Here is a 21,302-nt window from a genome sequence, read left to right as displayed (position 1 = left end):
CCGCCGGCGGCGGGGGCGCGGCCATCGACGGGCACCGCCGGGCGCTGCCGGGCACAGATGGGCACCGCCGGGTACAGCTGGGTGCCACCGGGCACCGCTGGGTACAGCCAGGCACCGCCGGGTGCCGCCGGGCACAGCGGGTGCAGCCGGGCACCGCCGGGTACAGCCGGGCACTGCTGGGTACAGCCGGGCACTGCCAGCATCACTGGGCACCGCTGGGTACAGCCGGGCACTGCTGGGTACAGCCGGGCACTGCCAGCATCACTGGGCACCGCCGGGTACAGCCGGGCACCGCCATGTACAGCCGGGCACTGCCAGCATCACTGGGCACCGCTGGGTACAGCTGGGCACTGCTGGGTACAGCCAGGCACTGCCAGCATCACTGGGCACCGCCGGGTACAGCCGGGCACCGCCATGTACAGCCGGGCACTGCCAGCATCACTGGGCACCGCCAGGCATTGCTGAGTACAGCCGTGCACTGCCAGCATCACTGGGCACCGCCGGGTACAGCCGGGCACCGCCATGTACAGCCGGGCACAGCGGGTGCAGCCAGGCACCGCCGGGTACAGCCGGGCACTGCTGGGTACAGCCGGGCACTGCCAGCATCACTGGGCACCGCCGGGTACAGCCGGGCACTGCTGGGTACAGCCGGGCACTGCCAGCATCACTGGGCACCGCCAGGCATTGCTGAGTACAGCCGGGCACTGCCAGCATCACTGGGCACCGCCAGGCATTGCTGAGTACAGCCGGGCACTGCCAGCATCACTGGGCACCGCTGGGTACAGCCGGGCACTGCTGGGTACAGCCGGGCACTGCCAGCATCACTGGGCACCGCCGGGTACAGCCGGGCACCGCCATGTACAGCCGGGCACTGCCAGCATCACTGGGCACCGCTGGGTACAGCCGGGCACTGCTGGGTACAGCCAGGCACTGCCAGCATCACTGGGCACCGCCGGGTACAGCCGGGCACCGCCATGTACAGCCGGGCACTGCCAGCATCACTGGGCACCGCCAGGCATTGCTGAGTACAGCCGTGCACTGCCAGCATCACTGGGCACCGCCGGGTACAGCCGGGCACCGCCATGTACAGCCGGGCACAGCGGGTGCAGCCAGGCACCGCCGGGTACAGCCGGGCACTGCTGGGTACAGCCGGGCACTGCCAGCATCACTGGGCACCGCCGGGTACAGCCGGGCACTGCTGGGTACAGCCGGGCACTGCCAGCATCACTGGGCACCGCTGGGTACAGCCGGGCACTGCTGGGTACAGCCGGGCACTGCCAGCATCACTGGGCACCGCTGGGTACAGCCGGGCACCGCCATGTACAGCCGGGCACTGCCAGCATCACTGGGCACCGCCGGGTACAGCCGGGCACCGCCATGTACAGCCGGGCACTGCCAGCATCACTGGGCACCGCTGGGTACAGCCGGGCACTGCTGGGTACAGCCAGGCACTGCCAGCATCACTGGGCACCGCCGGGTACAGCCGGGCACCGCCATGTACAGCCGGGCACTGCCAGCATCACTGGGCACCGCCAGGCATTGCTGAGTACAGCCGTGCACTGCCAGCATCACTGGGCACCGCCGGGTACAGCCGGGCACCGCCATGTACAGCCGGGCACTGCCAGCATCACTGGGCACTGCCGGGTACAGCCGGGCACTGCTGGGTACAGCCGGGCACTGCCAGCATCACTGGGCACTGCCGGGTACAGCCGGGCACCGCCATGTACAGCCGGGCACTGCCAGCATCACTGGGCACCGCCAGGCATTGCTGAGTACAGCCGTGCACTGCCAGTATCACTGGGCACCGCCGGGTACAGCCGGGCACTGCTGGGTACAGCCAGGCACTGCCAGCATCACTGGGCACTGCCGGGTACAGCCGGGCACCGCCATGTACAGCCGGGCACTGCCAGCATCACTGGGCACCGCCAGGCATTGCTGAGTACAGCCGTGCACTGCCAGTATCACTGGGCACCGCCGGGTACAGCCGGGCACTGCTGGGTACAGCCGGGCACTGCCAGCATCACTGGGCACTGCCGGGTACAGCCGGGCACTGCTGGGTACAGCCGGGCACTGCCAGCATCACTGGGCACTGCCGGGTACAGCCGGGCACCGCCATGTACAGCCGGGCACTGCCAGCATCACTGGGCACCGCCAGGCATTGCTGAGTACAGCCGTGCACTGCCAGTATCACTGGGCACCGCCGGGTACAGCCGGGCACTGCTGGGTACAGCCGGGCACTGCCAGCATCACTGGGCACTGCCGGGTACAGCCGGGCACCGCCATGTACAGCCGGGCACTGCCAGCATCACTGGGCACCGCCAGGCATTGCTGAGTACAGCCGGGCACTGCCAGCATCACTGGGCACCGCCGGGTACAGCCGGGCACCGCCATGTACAGCCGGGCACAGCGGGTGCAGCCAGGCACCGCCGGGTACAGCCGGGCACTGCTGGGTACAGCCGGGCACTGCCAGCATCACTGGGCACCGCCGGGTACAGCCGGGCACCGCCATGTACAGCCGGGCACTGCCAGCATCACTGGGCACCGCCAGGCATTGCTGAGTACAGCCGTGCACTGCCAGTATCACTGGGCACCGCCGGGTACAGCCGGGCACTGCTGGGTACAGCCGGGCACTGCCAGCATCACTGGGCACTGCCGGGTACAGCCGGGCACCGCCATGTACAGCCGGGCACTGCCAGCATCACTGGGCACCGCCAGGCATTGCTGAGTACAGCCGGGCACTGCCAGCATCACTGGGCACCGCCGGGTACAGCCGGGCACCGCCATGTACAGCCGGGCACAGCGGGTGCAGCCAGGCACCGCCGGGTACAGCCGGGCACTGCTGGGTACAGCCGGGCACTGCCAGCATCACTGGGCACTGCCGGGTACAGCCGGGCACCGCCATGTACAGCCGGGCACTGCCAGCATCACTGGGCACCGCCAGGCATTGCTGAGTACAGCCGTGCACTGCCAGCATCACTGGGCACCGCCGGGTACAGCCGGGCACTGCTGGGTACAGCCGGGCACTGCCAGCATCACTGGGCACTGCCGGGTACAGCCGGGCACCGCCATGTACAGCTGGGCACTGCTGGGTACAGCCAGGCACTGCTGGGTACAGCCGGGCACTGCCAGCATCACTGGGCACCGCTGGGTACAGCCAGGCACCGCCATGTACAGCCGGGCACTGCCAGCATCACTGGGCACTGCCGGGTACAGCCGGGCACTGCTGGGTACAGCCAGGCACTGCTGGGTACAGCCGGGCACTGCCAGCATCACTGGGCACCGCCAGGTACAGCTGGGCACCGCCAGCATCACTGGGCACCGCCGGGTACAGCTGGCTGCCACCAGGCACTGGGTACCACCGGGTACTGCTGGGCACTGCCAGCATCACCAGGCACTGCCAGGTGCCACCGGGCACAGCAGGGACAGCCGGGCACCACCGCGTACAGCCGGGTGCCACCAGGCATCGTTGGGTACAGCCAGGCACTGCTGGGCACCACCGGGTACAGCTGGGCACTGCCAGGCACTGCTGGGTGCCACCAGGCACCATTGGGTACAGCCGGGCACTGCTGGGAACCACCGGCTACCGCCGGGCACAGCAGGGACAACCAGGCACCACCGGGTACAGCTGGGTGCCACCAGGCACCACTGGGCACTGCTGGGCCCAGCCGGGCAGGCAGAATCAGGCGGGCACTGCGCGGGCGCCTGCAGGCCCGGGGAGCCCCGAGGGGCCGGGCTGTGTCCCCTCCTGCCCTCCCCCGGCACTAGGACCCCCCCGGGCCACCCTGGCTGTCCCTGCCCCGAGGGGCCGTCACCGCCTCGCAGCAGCTGTGACGGGGACAGTTAAAAATAGCGGTGTCGGCGATGGCTGCCCGGTGCCGCCTCGCCGCACGCTTCCACCACGTCCACGGCGCCAACGTCCGCCTGGACGCCTCGCGGACGCGGGCCACCCGGGTGGAGAGCTTCGCTAACGGGCTCTGCTTCAGCCAGGAGCCGCTGGCGCCCGGGCAGATCTTCCTGGTGGAGATCGAGGAGAAGGAGCTGGGCTGGTGCGGGCACCTGCGTGTGGGGCTGACGGCCCACGACCCCCAGAGCCTGGAGGTGGTGCCCGAGTACTCGCTCCCGGACCTGGTCAACATGGGGGACAGCTGGGTGTTCGCCATCACCCGGAGCCACAACCGCGTTGTGGTGGACGGGGAGGAGGCACCGGCGCGGGCGCGGAGCCCGCCCTGGGAGCCCTTCCTGCTGATCGAGCAGGTGAGGATCCCCCGCGACACGCTGGTGGGGCGCAGCAGGCCGGGGCGCTACAGCCACATCCTGGACGACCTGTACAAGATGAACGTGCTGCCTGCGACCGCCCGGCGCAGCCGGATCGGCGTGCTGTATGCCCCGCAGTCCGATGGCACTGCCGACATGCACATCGTCATCAACGGAGAGGACATGGGGCCGAGCGCCAGGCGCTTGCCCACCGCCCGCCCGCTCTACGCTGTGGTCGACGTCTTCGCCTCCACCAAGAGCGTCCGGGTCATCCCGGTGGAATACGGCTGTAGGTACCTGCCCCCTCCCTGGGGCACGTCCTGCACGGGCCAGGAGCCGGGGGGGCTCCGGTGGGGTCACCCCATAGTCCCCAACAGTGGGAGCGTCAGAGCGTGCCACGGGGCAGAGGGACACGGGGCAGACGCACAGGAGAGCCCCCGGCCCCTGCAGAGCGCGGGCGAGACCCCACACTGCCACCGACGGGCGGTGGCTCCCGAAAGCTCTGCCGCACAGGAACGTGCCGGTGGTGGGCGAGACCTCACACCGGCTCTGAGCCACGGCTCCCCCATGGGCACGCGGCAGCCCAGAGCCAAGCGACGTCCTGCCTTGGCACCAAAACATCCGTCTGCGCCCCGCTGCCTGCCCCGGCACGCACGCCGTGCCCCCGTGCCTGCCGCGTGCCCCGGCTGCGGGGGACACCCCGTGATGCCATCGGAGGTTGGGCAATATCCGGCATCCCTCGGCGGGCTGGGGAGGGGCTGGGAAGACCGGTGCTGGTCGCTGGCTCTTGCAAGGCGTCAGGCTAATAAGTGCTAATTAGCACCATACTGGAAAAATCAGCAGATGCTGAGGATGAGGTGAGAGGAGAGCCAGGAGAGCTAGTGCCTGGGTGACGGTGCCTGGCCGCGAGCTGGCATGCTGCCGTGCCACCTTCGCTTTACATCAGGGGGACAATTTGCTCTCTGCACCCCGGGTGCAAGGCCGCAGACAGCACGAGCCCAGACCTGACGGCCGGGAGCCGCCGCTTCTCTCCTTGGCACAAAGTTCAGCCGCTTCTGTCTCAAGGCTGAAATGCAGGATTCTCCCTGCCAGCTGCTGAGCTGGATTATCCAAAGAGGGAGGTTACATGTGCCCGGCCGCCCAGGCCCCCCTGCCCCAGGAGCATGCTGAGGGTGACCGGCCAGAGCATGCTGCAGGAGGCCGCTGAGCCGCCTCCGAGGGCCCGTCCCCGGCCGCTCGCCAGGGACTGGCGCTGGCAGCACGTACCTCTGGGAGAGCTGCCCCCTCTCGCTGCGCCACGGGCTGTGGGTCCCTGCGAGCTCCGCGGCTGGTGCAGGCACTGCTGCAGAGGTGCGGTCTGGCTTCCTGCCCTCGACAAAGATTTCAGTAGCTCCAGTTTCTGCAACACTTCTGTAGGGTTTAAAAAATCAGTTGTGGGGCGGTTCTGTTCCTGAGCGGGGTCCAGCTGGTGAAGTGAAACCCAGAAGTGAGCAGCTGAGCCACTGGTGACATGTGATGTGGCACAGGGGCTGGGGGGCAGGAGAGGCAAAGGGCATCTGCCACTTGTCACCCAGCACTCGGCGCGACGCAGCCCCGTGCCGCCGAGGTGGAGATAAGCACTCCAGCCATCCCAAAACAGCCCCAAGGTCGGGAGCCGGCTGGGCACAGCGTGGTCGTGCTCGGCAGAGCTCTGCTCTGCCCGGTGCCGGCGTGAGCCCCTGGAGGCACCGGCCCCGCAACCAGAAAAGTGCAGAGCCACGTGCAGGCGAAACGGCCGGGTCCCACCTGCGGCTCCACTCCAGCGAAGCGCGGTGCCCTGGGGTGCTCTCCTCTGGTTTGGCTCTTGGAGGCAGCGGATGAACCAAGGCCCACGGGCTGCGCCTGAGTCAGCTCTCGTTTAAAATCTGAGGAGAGCGCTGGCCGCAGCTAATTGCACCCAGGCCGCTGAGCCACCGACGGCTCCTGAAAGAGGAATCCTGCAGGAGTGCGTGTCACAGGGGCCGGAACCGGGCAGAGCCCATGCGGGCGGCCATGGGAACGGCTCAGAAGATGGTTGTCTGAAGGCATCACCGGAGCTGTCTCTGCAGGCAGCGCAGCTGCGGCCTGTGGGCGCCCATCTGGCAGCCCAGCACCGGCGCCGGTGGAAGCAGACCAAGGAAGCGGGATGAAAGGGAAGCACAGTGTGGGGATGTGAGACGCCGGGGAGCCGCTCCACAGCCCCCAGAGAAAACAAATGCAAACCAGCCGCGGTAACGCACAGCTTGGGCGCATAACCGTCCTCCCTACCTTCCTCCCGGTAACAGGAAGAGCTTCACAGCCCGCGGCCCTCAGGCTCCTATTGCAGCCAGAGCACTTTGGCGCTGGCTCTCCCCCACAGCTGGCTCGAGCCCGGGGCAGGTCGATGCCACAGAGCGAGCTCACCCACCGCTGCCCTAAAACACGGTGCCTCCGGGGAGCCTCGGGGCCCATCTCCTCCGCACCGCTCTGCTCTCGGCCTCGCTGGTGACTCGGCCAGCTCAGCTGCTTCTTTCTGCTCTCTTCCAGTTCCCTCCCTGCAGACCCTCTGCCGGCTGGTCATCCAGAAGCACATTGTCCACCGCCTGGCCATCGACGGCCTGGACCTGCCCCCGCCGCTGAAGAGCTTCTGCAAACATGAGTGAGGCGTCGAGGACGCTGCCCCGGGCCACCCCCCGCGCCGACAGCCCCACCAGCGATGGCCGGCGAGCTGCCTGGCAGGATCTGTGCCCCGAGCTGCCCCCTCCACCTCCCAGCGCCCACCGGCACGCGGCCCCCCTTGCCCCCGGGGCACGTGCTGCTGAAGGGCCGACGTGAGAGCACCGGCAGCGCGGCAGAGCATCGGAGGGACTTTGCTCCACGCAGCTGGGTGCAGCAGGGCCGGTGCACGGGAAGGAGGCTGGCGCAGGGCAGAGAGAGCAATAAAGCGCTTCCAGCCAGAAAGTGAGCGTGCTGTGGGGAGCGCGGGCACAGGGAGACACAGGGGGAATGGGGATTGCTGCCCGACCCGCGCCAGGCCTACTGCCGTCGGGGCTGTGCTAACCGCCAGAGCCGCCCGCAGCAGGAGGCCTCAGGCACCGGGATGCCGGCAGAGCCGGGCTGGCTGGGGTGGGCACAGAGACCCACAGAGCCCCTGCAGCCAGGAGACCCAGCCCCGCTGGTGGGATCGGCACCCTGCAGGATGAGGCCTTGGCATGTGCCCGGCGCCAGGCTGGTCCCCAGCAGGGCAAGGCCAGCGCTGGGCAGCTCTGGGGGCTGGCATGCTGCCCGGCTCCCGTCTGGGGGAAGGAAGCCGCAGCTTTGGGATTTTTAGTCCCCAGCCAAGGGGACTTTCTTCCCCTTCCACATCAGGGCATTTCGTGTGGCTGCAGGGGGTGCTTCAAGGGAGCTGCCTCCCAGTAAGGTGGGAAGAGTCCTGTCAAAGGAGGACTTGGGGGGCTTCAGCAGCCGCTCATGGGAGCAGTTCCCCCTCCAGCAAGGAACAAAGTTGGGCCCACGAGCCTGAGAGCACAGCCCTCAACCCTGCTGGGCTCGGGACCTGTCCGTGGCCCGGGAACGAAGCTGAGATCGCCCGGGTGGATCAGAGCGGGGGCCGGGCCGGGTGGAGCGTGGGAGGGCACGGCCCAACGCTCACGCGGAGGGTAAATTACAGCCTGACGCTTGTCCCGGCCGGGCAGTTTCGCTCTTGGGAAAGATGTTTACCCCGAGAGTGGGGATGAGCTATTTCCTGTGCTCCCAGCAAGGAGGCGGACGGGGCGGACACCAGAGGGAAACCCGCAGCATCCAGGGAGCCGCACTGGCAGCAGCCGTTGCTCAGGCACATGCCTGTGGCCATGGAGCCGGTCACGGCAACCCGGCGCAGGGTCCAGCTACCCCACCTCGCCAGCCAGGGAGGGAAGCCCAGCGCTCCCTGGCTCCAGGAGCTGGCACTGGGCCCTCCTCCAGCCCCTCATCCTCTGGCTGGTGGGGATGGCAGCTGGCGTTCCCACAGTGCCTGTGCCGGGCTGGGAGGGGAGGCAGGGTTGGAGCTGCACAGAGCAAGAGGTAGAGGAAAGAGCCCTCCAAAAATCAGAGTGGGGCCCGCACGTGCCAGGAAGAGGGATGGCGAGGGGCCAGCAGGCAGGGCCTCCCAGGCCTCTTCTGCAGCACGGCTAAGGGGTGAAACAAGCAGCTCTGAGTTTACAGAAAGGTGTTTTAGGAAACACTACGCTATATTTAGCCAGAGAGATTCGATAGTATCAGATAATGTTACAAAACCCTCCATCAAGAGGAAATCCCCAACCTAGCAGTCCTAGTCCTGCAACGGGCCGACTGTACCGAAACAAAGCACTAATGAAGGAAGTGCTGATTGGGGAAAACACCGATGGTGACTGAACCACTGCGATGAGTGAGGTGTCTCGATGCCCCCCTGCCACGTCCCACAGGACATGATGGGCTTTGGGATCTGCTGGTGTTGGAGCTGTTCTGTCCGGCCAGGGGACACAGGGGGCTCACCCAGCCCGAGATCAACGCCCAAGGGCCAGGGCTTGTTTGCTCTTCTCAGTATTTTTCCCTCCCCCACCCCACGCGTTTAAAGCCTTTGCTCTCCACCTCACCGCAGCTTTGTTTGCACTGCTGTGACCCCGGCATCCCTCCTGCCTCCCCCAGCACACAAGCTGTTGACGAGGGAGGGCGGGTTCCCCTTTCTGAGAAATTGAGAGCAGCTGCTGTAAGGAGACAAACAACTCCTCTGCTCCAGACCATGGGCTGCGCTGCCTGCAGTGGAGATTGCCACCCTCTGGATCTGCCGCCTCCCAGCAAGCAGGCTCGCTCCGCTAACTGGAGGGCACCGCAACGAGGCAAGACCACCAAGAAGCTCTGTTCAAAGCCCTGCCTGATCTCACAGGCCGAGCGAGCCCCACCGTCCCGTCCTGCCGGCAGGGAGGGGTGGCTGCAGCTGGCGCAGAGACGGACGCAGCTCCCAAGCGATACAAGGCCAATTTATTGGCTTTGTTGCACAACACATCACAGCTGGATGCTGGAATGACCTGCAGGCACTGGCCACAGATGAAATAATTTTGTCACATGTTATTATACCATTACCTCCCACGCCGCACCACCCGTGGTTGGCTCCCAGCCACACCTCCTGTTAGCCAGGTCAGTGGCTGGTTACCCATTCCGGCACGATCTGGAGTTCCCAATCCGGTTCCTTAGCTGCCCTGTGCAAGAGGCGACGCTCGCTCAGCAGATAAAGGACCCAAACTGCCCCTTCCGTTCCGAGCCCTGAGGGAGTAACAGGCTGAAGGGAGTAAAGGGGGAAGCCAGGACACGGGTGGAGCGATGAACAGGCCTCCTGCGCATCTGCTGCCCCGCTGCTCCCGAGGACGCGCACATGGAGCGGCCAGCTTGGCTCCCGCTTCGTGCTAGAGCTTCACCTCAATGTAGGGCCCGATCCAGCTGTCAGCCAGCTCCCGGAGGGTCCTGTACCTGCACTCAAACTCCTCCCCACTGCAGTGGGTGAGAAGCCGGCTGACCTCTGCCGTGAGGAAGGACACCACCAGGGATTTATCCAAAGACTCATTCCAGGAGCTCTTCAGGACCTCCAAGAGGCCATCAGCACAGCCTTGCCCGGCCTGATGGGCATCGCATCCCTTCTGCCACTGTCTGCCGAGCATCTCCGGCTGCACGGTCTTCCTGTCCGAATTCAGCACGGCCAGGATGTGCCGGCAGGGCAGCTGGAAGACCTGGTTGAAGTGGCAAGTGCAGCTGCTCAGGCCTTTCAGGTCCACCCTGTGGGCATCCTCCAGGACCTGTACGCTGAGAGCATCCTCCCTGCTGCCTATCAGCTGCACGGACTTCTGAACCACCGCAAACTCGCTCAGGCACAGCCTGGCAGCGGGCTCCGTGCAAACATCACTCAAAGACTGCTTGATGCGTTCTTCAGTCCGTCGGTTAATCTCCTCCTCACTGTCGCTCTCCGGGTTTTCTGTGGCCTCCAGTTCAGCTGCAGGAGATGAAGGATCTAATGAGGACTGAGGGCTCGCAGGCTTGCTCTGGAGGAGAGCCTGGGGGATTTCAGGCTGATGCTGAAGAGCTGCAGGGAGCCGAGGAGCTGCCAGTGGACTCTGGAGAACAATCATGGGCCTCTCGGCAGCTGTGAGAGAGGCTGCTACCAGCCCCTGCTGCTGAGCTGCTGCCGTGGTGGGGGAGGCCTGGACAGAGCTCTGAGATGGCGTACCCTGGCACAACAGAGGGGCGAGAGGCAGACCCGAGGCAGGCAGGCTTTGGGGAGCTGCCCGAGCAGCACAGTGATCAAGATGGGGAGTGGAGCACGTCACCGCATCAGGAGGGCTCTTGGAAACACACTTTTGGTAGTGCTGGGCTAAGGAGGTGATGCAGCTCTCCAGAGAGAGCCCAGTGCTGAAAACCTGGCTCAACCCCTGGGTGACGATCTCCAGGTCCCTAAAGTAGCTACTGCTCTCCCCCCAACTCCGCTCCCTGTGCGTGGCCCAGATCTCCTCATCGAGCAGCCAGTGAATATGGAGCTGCGGCAGCAAGTCTGGCGTCACGAGGTCCCTCAACAGGGCATGCATCTTCCTGCGGCGGCTCTCGGTGGCCGCGCACACGGCGTCGCTCAGGGCGGCCAGGATCAGGCGCTCGGCGTGGCCCTCCAGGGCCAGCCGCTGGACCTGCCGCTGCAGGCGCTTGCAGAGGTGGAAGACTGAGAGCTGCACCTCTGCTGCGGGGAAGGCCTGGGCCAGCGCCGGCGGCTGGGGGAGGCCGGGGCCCACCAGGAGGAGCCGGGTCTCGGCCCAGGCAGGGTTGAAGGCCCTGAAGGCCCCGTACATGCGGGACAGGCCGCCCGCCGACTCGTCCTGCGGGACGGCGAGGTGCACCACCCTGGCCATGCCGCCCCGCAGCGCCGGGGCCGGCCCGGCCACCAGGAAGACGTAGAGGGCCCGGCCCGCCGGCCCGCCCGCCCGGTGCAGCAGCAGCGCCCGGGGGAAGCGGGCGAAGACGCGGCCCATGGCGGCGCTCTGGAAGCTGACGGAGGCCATGCCGCCGCCCGCGCCCAGCTCGTAGGCCACCAGGGAGCCGCGGCCCGGGCCCGGCGGGGCCTGTGCCATCGCCAGCCCTGCCAAGGCCGGGACGGCCGCGCTCCTTCCCGCCGCGCGGCCGCCGCTACCGGGGGAACATATCCCGGCATGCCCCGCGCCGCCCCAGGGGAGTGCATCCCGGCGTGCGCCGCGCTATTCCGGGGGAGTGCATCCCGGCATGCCGCGCTCCTGCCAGGGACGCCACCAATCACCGTGGGGTGCGCCATGACGTCGGGCGGCGCTCGGCGCCACCTGCCGGCCGGGCGCGCCCCCGGCAGCCTCCGCCGGTGCCCAGCGCGGGGCGCCGGGCGCTCCCCTCCGCCGTCACACGCCCCCTCGGTGCCCCCCGCTACCCACAGCACGGCGGGGTCAGCGGCTCCTTCCCGGCCGCCTCCCCCGGTGACCGAGCCCAGGCAGCCAGGATGGCCGCCAGCGCGGAGCTGCGCTGCTCCAGCTCCTGCCCCTCGCACTGCAGCAGCAGGTTGGCCAGCTCTAGGCTGAGGGACCGGACCCTCTCCCCCCTGCCCTCCGGCCGGCCACCCGCCAAGCCCCCGCCACTGCCCGAGCCCCTGCCGCAGCCGGGGGGGCTGGCCCCGGGGACCGGGAGCTGCTGGTACCTCCTCTGCCAGCGCCTGCACACCATGGCTTCCTCCACGCACCCCCGGCGCGCCTGCAGCACGGCCAGGACGTGCCTGCAGGGGAGCCGGTAGCGGCGGTGGAAGCAGCAGCTGCAGCTCCGGCAGTCGCGGCTCACCCGGTGCATGTCTTCCAGCAGCCGAACGGCAAGGCTGCCCGGCACGGGGCTGAGCAGCTGGGTGGATGCCTGCACCACCTCCCACTCCTTCAGGCACAGCCAGGAGCCCAGCTCCATACAGCTCTCCTGGAGCGTGGCCAGCGTGCAGCCCGGCCGGGCCGCGGCAGCCTGCCCGGTGGGCTCGGGGCGCTCAGTAACAGCCAGAGAGCCAGAAACGGGGCCTGGTTCCACTGCAGCGCCAGCACGCGCGTCGGGCTTCTCCTGGAGGCTGCTCCGACTGGCCTCCTCGCTGCCTGAGACACCCCGGTTCAGGCTTTCCAAGTCTCTGGAATCAAGGTAGTCCGCACACTCCAGAAAACGAAGAATGCTCGCCTCCAAGGATGGCTGCTGGCCCAAGAGATGGGATATTCGTTGCGTGATGAGGTCCAGGCTGTTCATGTGCGTGCTGCAGGAGCGTAGACCCTTCTCCGTGTGCACGGGCCACAGCGGCTCGCAGGAGAACCAGTTGGCTCGCAGGCAGTCGTACAGCTCTGGGCTGACCACGCACTTCGCCAGCTGGGACAGGGCATCCAGACTTGCAGCCGAAGGGGAAAACACAGCTCTCTGCAAGGCCAGCGTCAAGTTCTGCTTGAAGGAAAAGGAGATTTCTGCTTCCTTCACGTTCTTCTCAAGCAGTCGGACAGTGTGATAGACAGAAAGGAGCACCTGAGCAGAGGGAAAGAGCTCATGGAGGATGGCTTTGTGAAAGAAGGACACATCCACGAAAACAGCCTGGACCTTTTGCCACTCGGGGTTGAACTCCTTGAAGACGGTCAGCATCTTCCTGATGCCGTGTCCTGTGTCATCCTTCAGCAGTGACAAGTGCACCACTCTCCCCGCTCGCTCCTGACTCTCCACAAGGAAAGCGTAGAGAATGTGTCCCGCCTCGCTCGGTGCCCTGTGCAGCAGGAGGCTCTCGGGGAACTGCATGAACGAGCTCTTCATCTTGCCGGTCTGGAAGCTGAGCCTGTCCAGGCCGTGGTCGCCATCTGCACTAATCGAGGCCAGCGAGCCCCTGTCCACCCTCAGGAAGGTTTTCATGACCTCAGCAACCCTGACGAGCGCTGAGGCCGAGCCATTTTCCTTCGCTGCCTCAGGGAGCGCGGGAGCCCTGTACGGAGCAGGCGTCCCATCCACCGGTTGTCCCGTGACGGCATGCGAGTCCTCACCCGCCACGGCATCGCTGTCGGTCCCACCTGCCTGCTGCTGCTTACGCAGTTCTGTTGCGGGGCCGTCACGTGCCACGGTGCTTGCCATCGCAGCGGTGGCTCTGGCCAGGGAAAACACCGGGTCCGCATGGACATGGTCGCTGTTCAGTTCGCTGATCACAAGCCGGTCTATGTCCTCCTCATATTGCAAGACAAAATAAGCCGGACACAAGCTGGGCTGCTGCTTTCTCTTCTTGCTGTATTTTTGGGTCCGGGCACAACCAAACTTCACCTGCATGAACCTGCAAACGTTGAGAAAGCGTTAATGGGGGAAGCAATGGTGATGTAGGCTGCCAGCATTTAGTTTTGGCTTTTCTTGCATGCCAACTCTATATTCAATTAGCAAGCACAAAAAGCCTCACATATACCAGTCAGACGTGTGGGCTGGCTTTCTGCTCAGCAAAGCCTGGGGCAAGAAAGCTCAAACACAGGAGAAACGAAGGAACTGAGAGTTATGACAGCCACAACCAGACACTACAGAGCAGCCCCAGCTCTTGTTCCCAACAGCGCCTCTATTGCTGCTGTCCAGAAACAGCAGAGCCATCAACGAAAACTTGATACCTGCGCGTTTGTGTCTTACTCTCTTAAAGCACATATCATTTCTGCAACTCCTCTGCATCTGGAGGAGCAGGCTAGAACATAGCAAGAAAGGCTTTAAGGCACAAGATTAAATTACATTGTAAGAAGGCAAGGGGAGCAGTTGTGTAACTGGAGAACAACCTTGCAGTCTCTGCACACGCGAGCAGATCCACCAACCTGGACAGAAATGAGCCGGCGTCATGGCATTACCAGACCCGTTCAGATAAGGGAAGGCTGCAGAATGGAGAACCGCGAGGGGGAAACCTGACAACACCTTTCCCTTACGGTGAGGTGAAGGCAGCTAGGGAGTGCTACCAGGCACCAATATTTAGTGTCCTGCTACCTGACTGGAAAAAGGCAAGAGCTATTGTTTGCCAGCAATTTCAAAGAGCAAAGCTACAGGTTTTGCTACAAGAGGCAGAGAGATTTGTCAAACCAAAAGGCAGAGTAAAACAGAGCTCAGCAGCAGTAAACGAGAGCGGACACAGGACAGCAGAGTGCTGGCCGGGGAGCGAGGGGCAGCGAGAGGGCTGGGACACAGCCAGGCAGCGAGGGGAAGGCAAGAGGGACACAAGGACAGCAGAGACGATGGCAGCGGCGAGCACGTGGCTTAACCACCAGCGCTCTTTGCTCCAGGCGTATTGCTCAGTCAGGATCACGAACAGCCTGGTTATAGCAGCATTCGACCACGTACAGACAAGAGCTCACGCCTTGCGGAGCAGCGCTGGTTCGGGGTTTGGAGCTGGTGGCTCCACCGGGGAGCACCGGAGCCCGGGGAGCACGGCCCTGCCTCGGGGGCGGCTGTTGCGAGGCACCGGGCCCAGCGGGCCCAGGCAGCGGGGGCGGCGGCGGCGGGCCCTGACCTGACATCCTCGCGGACGGCGGTGCCGTGCCGCCGGTTGTGGCAGCGGACGGAGAGACAGCTCCGCAGGCCGTAGCGGCAGCCCTGCGCCAGCTTGTAGGCGCGGAAGCGCTCCCTGAAGTCCTCGTAGCTCCTGAAGCGCGCACACAGCTCCATGGCGGGCGCCGGGCGCGGAACCCCCGGCACCACGGCCCGGCCCCGCGGCCTCCGCTGCCCCGGGAGGAGCCTCCTACCCCCGCCGCCTGTGTTAAACCCTCTGGGGCACCGCCCTCACCCTAAATATGACCAATCAGAGGCGTCCTCTTCGGATTGGCAGGAGGTGAGCCAACCAGCCCGGCGTTTTCTGCCACCACCCGGATGACTGACGGCTCGACAACCCAATCAGCTGGCAGTCCCTGTCCCGCGGGTGGGCGGTACTTCCCGCTCCCCCGCGCGGCGGCCGGAAGGTGCCGCTGTCAGTGGCGCCGGTTCGGGGTCGCTGAGGAGATGGCGGCTCCGGGCGACGCCGGCGGGGCTGGCCCGGGGCCGGGGCGGCCGCCGCCGCCTGGGGACCTGCGGAGCGTGCTGATCACGAGCGTGCTGAACCTGGAGCGGCTGGAGCTCGACCTCTTCAGGTGCGCGGGGGCGCGGGGCCGCCGGGACCGGGCCGCCCTCCCCGCCGACGCCCTCACCGCCGCCGCCTTCTCCCCTGTAGGGGCCGGCACCACTGGGTGCCCGCTACGCAGCGCCTCTTCGGCGGGCAGATCGTGGGCCAGGCCCTGGTGGCGGCCGCCCGCGCCGTTAGCCGCGACGAACAGGTCCACTCGCTGCACTGCTACTTCGTGCGGGCAGGTGGGCAGGGCCGGGCCCGGGGGGGCCGGGCTGCGGGAAGCGGGGCCGAGCCGGTGAGGGAGGGCCCGGGGGCTGAGGCGGCAGTGGGGCGGGGGCCAGCGTGCAGGGGGTCGGGGAGGCTGGGCCTTATGGTGGGGCTGGGGCCCGGCAGTGAATCCAGCGGCTGAGGGGCTGGGGAAGCCGGCGCCGAGGCCCACAGGGGCGAGCAGGTGCCGCCATCCCGGGTCCAGCGCGGCAGAGGGTGCGGGCGGCTCTGCCCGCCTGGCCCCAGCGCTCAGCCCCTGTAGGTCAGGTCCCCCCCGTGGTGCGTGGTGGCCCAACGGCAGAACGTCCATTTTCTGTCCCAGGGGACCCCAAGGTGCCGGTGCTGTACGAGGTGGAACGGACCCGTACAGGGAAGAGCTTCTCTGTTCGTTCTGTGAAGGCCATCCAGCACGGAAAGCCGATCTTCATCTGCCAGGCCTCCTTCCAGCTCTCCCAGGGGAGCCCAGTGCAGCACCAGTTCACCATGCCTGCCGTGCCGCCCCCTGAGGAGCTGCTGACGCAAGAGGAGCTCATCCAGAAGTTTCTGCAGTGAGTGGGATGGAAGGGCCACGCTGGGGACGCCCCTCTCTGCGGCTGGGGCTTAGGGAGGCGCAGTGATTGGGGTGACTGCCTGAGGAGTTCCCAAATATCCCTGGGAGGGGAGTATACAAGCAGGACAGGACAGGGCAGGAGGCATGCCCCTCCTGCCTTTCTGTGTGGCCCTGGGTCCCTGGGCTGAAGGCGCTACCAGCAGGACATGCCCCTGGCCTGCCTGGCATTAACCTCACTTCTCCGTGTTGGTCTCCAGGAATCCTAACTTGGCGGAGAGATACAGAAAGCATCTCAACAAGATTCAAGCTGAAGATGTGCCGATTGATATCAAACCCGTCAACCCACCAGATGTGTTCTGTTCGGAGCCGCAGGAGCCAAAGCAGCTCTTCTGGGTGCGAGCACGAGGTTACATAGGTGGGTCCCGCCAGGAGGGTGGATCCCGCCGAGGGCTCGCGCTCAAGCTCAGGCTGTAGAGCACACTCATGATGGAGTGGGCCCAAAGGGTCGTGATTCAGAGGCTGTCTGCGCCCCAAGCCTGCGGGGAAGCCTGGGGATTTCAAGGCTGAAATACGGGCATGAGTGCCGGAGCACAAAGCGATGCCCATGTGCTGTGCTCGGCCATGGCAGGCCTTCCCCAGGGGGCATGGCCAGGGGAGCGGGTCTGAAAGAGCGTCCCAGCGCTGCTTGGCCAGCCGCTGACCCTCGGGGAAGCAGAGCTCCTGGGGCTTTGCCTCGCGCTGCGTGCCCAGGCTTGTCCCACGGCCACCCCGTGGGGGACGGGCAGTGCTGGTTGCTTTGCAGGAGAGACTGACATGAAGGTGCACTGCTGTGTGGCTGCCTACATCTCCGACTACGCCTTCTTGGGCACGGCCCTGCTCCCGCACCGGCAGTACCGCATCAAGTTCATGGTGTCCCTCGACCATTCCATGTGGTTCCACGCACCCTTCCGAGCAGACCACTGGATGCTGTACGAGTGCGAGAGCCCCTGGGCTGGTGAGTCCTCACTGCGTTCACCGGGGACCCGCATGGCAAAGGCTAGCCCTGCCCGTCCTGGGGGGCGGCAGGCCGCGGTCTGACAGGCCCTCTCTGCAGGCGGGTGCCGGGGACTGGTGCAGGGACGGCTGTGGCGCAGGGATGGGGTCCTGGCTGTCACCTGCGCGCAGGAAGGAGTCATCAGGGTGGAGCAAACACCAAACCAGAGCAAGCTTTAGCTGAGGAACCCCCGCGGGCTGGGGCTCAGGCACGCCAAGGGAGCAACCCCAGGACCAAAACAGATGCGGGCAAGGCAGGACCTGGGCGGCAGTGGGAAGGAGCCTCAGGGACCGGGCTGGATCCAGCACCGTGGGGAGTGCTGGTGCCAGAGGCCCTCTGCGACAGATGAGGACCCACAGAGGCACCCGCTGTGACTGGCTGCCAGCTGCGCAGCACATAACCATGCACCGCAATCGGCCACCCTCCACCTGCCTTAAATAAAACCTCCAGGTGACCAGCTGGGCTCTGTCCCCTGGAGTTTGTCCCTTCGGCCTTGTGGTTGTACTCGCCCGAGGGAGCCTGCCCTGGCAGGGGGAGGGCGGGCAGCACGGGGCGGTGGGGTCGGCTCTGCCCCCGCAGCAGGGGAAAGTGCTACTGCGGCACACGTGGCTTCCCCTTCTCACTTCTCCTGCCCTCCTCGTGCCCCCGTGCTTGTGTCAGTCGCTGCTTCTGCTCACCCTCAGTCTCCCAGGCTCGGGAGAGGGCCCAGCCACTGGGAGCCGGGGAACGGGGATGCGTCAGCTCCCACCGCAGCGTGGGGGGCTTGAGGCTTCCTGCTGCTGGTGCCCTGGGGGAAGTGAAGCTGGACAGACACAGCAGGCACCTTGCTCTTCTTCCTACCAAGGCTTTATTTAATAAAGTCCTTTGTATTATTTAAGTTTTATGGGAAGTTCCTGGCAAGAGCCCCGGACCCTGCCAGAAGCCTTCCCGTTCCCTCACGCAGTGCCGATAAGTCCCAGCTAAAGTCCTGTCCGCTCTAGAAGCCCCCCGCAGCAGGGGAGCCGGCTCCCGGCAGTGCCGGTGCGAGGGTTGAGCGCCCATGAGCACCCGGCCCCGTGGGACAGACCGACCACAGAGAAAGTGCATTTTCGCTGCAGCTCCCGGGCACGGGCCGTGCTGCCCGCGGGAGCGCAGCCCCATCCCTGCCCGTGGCATCGCCCCCGCTGCTCCCGGCCGCCCCAGCCACGAGCCCCATGCAGCCCCCTGCCCTCCCGCCAGCGCGGGCGCCGGCAGCGGGACGCTCACTCCAGAGGCTCCTTGATCAGGCACTCCTTCAGGGTGGGCTGCTGCTGCAGGGGTGGCCCGGCCTCCTGCAGGTCCTGCAGCCGGGCCTCCGAGCGCCGCTTGTCCTTGCCCACCTTCCAGGCCAGGTGGACGTGGGCCTGCAGGAAGGGCCCCAGCAGCGGGTGGCTGCCTTGGGCCTCCAGCAGCTGCAGCGCCTGCTCGCAGCAGCCATGGGCCTCGCCGAGCTCATCCAGCTCCTGGTGGCAGACGGCCAGCCCGGCCAGCGTCAGGAGGAAGCGGCCGGAGCTACAGACCCCCAGCCGGTCCTGCAGCCGGTAGGCATTGGCCCAGGTGGCCAGGGCCTCGCGGTACATGCCGGTGCAGGTCAGGCGCTGCGCGGCCCGCAGGTCCTGCAGGAAGAAGAACTCGAGGAACTCGGGGGAGCGGCGGATCTCGGCGATGGAGTGCAGGTGGGACAGGAACTGCTCGAAGGCTCGGCTGCGCTTGGCAATGGTCTCGGCAGTGAAATTCCGGCGCAGCCTCTTCCTGGGGAAGGCGATGCCGGCCATGTCACAGCCGAAGCGGCAGCGCAGGCGGCGGTTGAGCCGCTCAAAGTCCGAGTAGCGCCGGGCGATGGCGGCAGGGGCCTTGTCGAACCGGCCGGAGCGGATCAGGTAGATGGTGTAGAGCTGCGGGGGGAGCGGAGCGTCAGGGCGGTGCTGCGGGCGTGCTGCTCCCGCGGGGCCGGGCAGAGCCGGCTGTGCGGCCGCAGAGGGGCCACGGCGGGGTTTGCCCAGGCAGGAGGGAGCAGGCTGGGCAGCCGCAGCACCCGTCGGCGATAGTTACCTGAGGCTCATCTGAGCCGCCAGCACCGTCCGAGCAGCACGGGGAAAGACAGAGAGAAATAAGCACCAGTCCCGTGGGAGCCCTGCCCCGGGAGGGAGCGGGACCCGCGCCCGCCCCACGCCCGCCCAGCCCCGCCAGGCTCACTCACCACGTACTTGGAGGAGCGCTCGCTGACCACGCTGGCGCTGGTGACCTCAAAGAGCAGCCGCTGCGGTGCCAGGCTGCCCCGAGACTTCCTCCACAGCTCCTGCAGCTGCCGGGTCAGCAGGCTGCTGCCGGGGCGCTCCGCCGCGGGGCCCCACTCTGCGCCGGGAGAGGGGCGTCAGCGTGCCCGTCGTTGGGACGGGGCTCTCCCAGCGCCCCGACGCCTCCGGGCTGCCAGCCCCCACCATCGCCCCGGTCCCCCCAGCGCGCCGGCCCCAGCACCTGCCTCCGTCCTCTGCACCCGCTGCTGCTCCCGTTGGCTGCGGCGGCTTGCCCAGCTCCTCTGCAGCACCGTCCTCCTCCTCGTCCTCGTCCTCGTCCTCCTCCTCGTGGCTGGTGAAGCTCAGGGTGCCGCTCAGGCGCGTCGACAGCCCCTCGGTGTCGTCCTCCAGCTCCGAGCTCTCCGGGAAGTCCTCGGCCTCGGAGCCGCCACGCGCCCGCACCTCCCGGCCGCCCTCGCCGGCCAGCGCGTGCCGCAGGCGGTGCAGGATGCGGGCCGCCATCCCGGCCCGCTCCCTCCGGCCCCGCTGCCGCAGACGGGGGTCAGGCCCGGTGGCCCCAGCACGGCGGGACGGGACGGGGGCTGCCCACCGCGGCCCGGTGCAGCGTCCGCAGCCGAGGGCACCGCAGGGGCCTGGGCTGGGACAGCCCCTCCGCGGGGCACCCGGGCCCCGGGACGCCCCCGGCCCCGCTCCCGCCCCGGGGCGGCCGCGTCCCCGCGGCGGGCGCTGCCGGCCCGGTCCGTACGGCGCTGGCCCGGGCCGGGCCCTGCCGAGCCGGGCGGTGCCGAGCGATGGCTGCTCCGCCGCGGCTCGTCCCGGGATCCTCCCTGCGCGGCTCCGCCTCCTCCGGGAACCCGGATCGCGGCGGCGGGGCCGGCACGGCCGGGATGGGATCGGCACGGCCCGGGGCGGGGCTGCCCGGCGCTGCCCGCCCCTGCCCGGGCACCTCCCCGGCCCCGCCCGGGCACCGCTCCCCGCGTCGCTGCCCGCGCTGGCCCCGGGCCCCCGCCTGGGGCCGCAGCGGCCCCGCACCCCGGCGCCTGGCACTGCGGGGTCCCGGTACCCCGGTACCCCGATACCCCGGTACCCCAGTACCCCGGTACCCCGATACCCCGGTACCCCGATACCCCGGTACCTCGATACCACAGTACCCCGATACCCCGGCACCCCAGGACCCCGCACCCGGGCTCCCGATCCGGCTGTGCCGCAGCCCCTGCGGGCCGTCCCCTGGGCTGCCCTCGCCCTGGCCCCCGCTGCCCTCGCCCTGGCCGGCCTCGCCACGCGCCCTGGGCAGCTGGGCTGCACCCCTGGCGCTCGCCCTGCCTTATTTAGCACCGCGCCCTCTCCTTCCTCGCCGCTTTCTTGGGAATGTCTATTAATATCGAGGAACCAGCCCAGCTGCTGCCATCGCTCTGCCCCTGCTCGCCCGCTGCGCCCTGCTCGAGCACCCCGCACCCTGCCCGGGTTCGGACGGGGAACCCTGCGCTCCCCCGGGCGCGGGCGGGTCTGTGGGGGCTTCTGCACCCAGCGCCCGGGGGCCCCAAAGCCTCCCCAGGCCCTCCCTGCCCGGCTGCTGGGCAGGGTGGGACGCACGGGGGGCTGGGCGGGCGCCATCCCCAGCTCCCACCCGGGGAATGGGGGTCCCGGCAAAACCAGGAGCCAGGGAACCTCCTGGATGTCCCCAGTGCTGGGACCTTGTGGGACAGGGTGCTGTCAGCCCGACTCCACCGCAGACCCGAGCCCCCATGCAACCCCCTCAGAGCACTGCAGGGCACGGGCCACTTGGCCAGCGTGTCCCCA

At 67.4% G+C, this 21,302-nt stretch overlaps 5 protein-coding genes across 5 annotated transcripts; 2 read left to right on the top strand and 3 right to left on the bottom strand.

Moving 5' to 3' along the window:
* Nucleotides 1-3,861: 3,861 nt before the first annotated feature.
* NEURL2 (neuralized E3 ubiquitin protein ligase 2) lies at nucleotides 3,862-7,193 on the top strand (the record flags this gene model as incomplete). The annotated part of the gene is made up of 2 exons (XM_082325945.1): nucleotides 3,862-4,543; nucleotides 6,799-7,193. The coding sequence occupies 2 exons, from the start codon at nucleotides 3,862-3,864 to the stop codon at nucleotides 6,912-6,914; spliced, it is 798 nt and encodes a 265-aa protein (XP_082182071.1). The 3' UTR covers nucleotides 6,915-7,193.
* A 2,083-nt stretch (nucleotides 7,194-9,276) lies between these two features.
* Nucleotides 9,277-11,375, bottom strand: ZSWIM1 (zinc finger SWIM-type containing 1; the record flags this gene model as incomplete). The annotated part of the gene is made up of 1 exon (XM_082325622.1): nucleotides 9,277-11,375. One exon carries the CDS (start codon nucleotides 11,373-11,375, stop codon nucleotides 9,672-9,674), a length of 1,704 nt encoding a protein of 567 aa, XP_082181748.1. The 3' UTR covers nucleotides 9,277-9,671.
* Nucleotides 11,376-11,694: 319 nt separating this feature from the next.
* On the bottom strand, nucleotides 11,695-14,998 carry ZSWIM3 (zinc finger SWIM-type containing 3; the record flags this gene model as incomplete). The annotated part of the gene is made up of 2 exons (XM_082325621.1): nucleotides 14,789-14,998; nucleotides 11,695-13,588 (listed from the first exon to the last, which is right to left on the bottom strand). The coding sequence occupies exons 1-2, from the start codon at nucleotides 14,941-14,943 to the stop codon at nucleotides 11,695-11,697; spliced, it is 2,049 nt and encodes a 682-aa protein (XP_082181747.1). The 5' UTR covers nucleotides 14,944-14,998.
* A 234-nt stretch (nucleotides 14,999-15,232) lies between these two features.
* ACOT8 (acyl-CoA thioesterase 8) lies at nucleotides 15,233-17,708 on the top strand. Its single transcript, XM_082326100.1, has 6 exons — nucleotides 15,233-15,401; nucleotides 15,482-15,618; nucleotides 15,966-16,191; nucleotides 16,451-16,608; nucleotides 16,996-17,187; nucleotides 17,287-17,708. Exons 1-6 carry the CDS (start codon nucleotides 15,274-15,276, stop codon nucleotides 17,403-17,405), a joined length of 960 nt encoding a protein of 319 aa, XP_082182226.1. The 5' UTR covers nucleotides 15,233-15,273; the 3' UTR covers nucleotides 17,406-17,708.
* A 179-nt stretch (nucleotides 17,709-17,887) lies between these two features.
* On the bottom strand, nucleotides 17,888-20,282 carry SNX21 (sorting nexin family member 21). Its single transcript, XM_082326097.1, has 3 exons — nucleotides 19,727-20,282; nucleotides 19,445-19,599; nucleotides 17,888-19,139 (listed from the first exon to the last, which is right to left on the bottom strand). Exons 1-3 carry the CDS (start codon nucleotides 20,001-20,003, stop codon nucleotides 18,468-18,470), a joined length of 1,104 nt encoding a protein of 367 aa, XP_082182223.1. The 5' UTR covers nucleotides 20,004-20,282; the 3' UTR covers nucleotides 17,888-18,467.
* Between the last annotated feature and the right edge of the window lie 1,020 nt (nucleotides 20,283-21,302).

This window comes from Platalea leucorodia (genome assembly GCF_965183815.1).
Source record: "Platalea leucorodia genome assembly, chromosome: 13".
NCBI lineage: Eukaryota > Metazoa > Chordata > Aves > Pelecaniformes > Threskiornithidae > Platalea > Platalea leucorodia.
The sequence above is the reverse complement of the archived record's forward strand: the minus strand, read 5'-3'. Positions and strand labels throughout refer to the sequence as shown.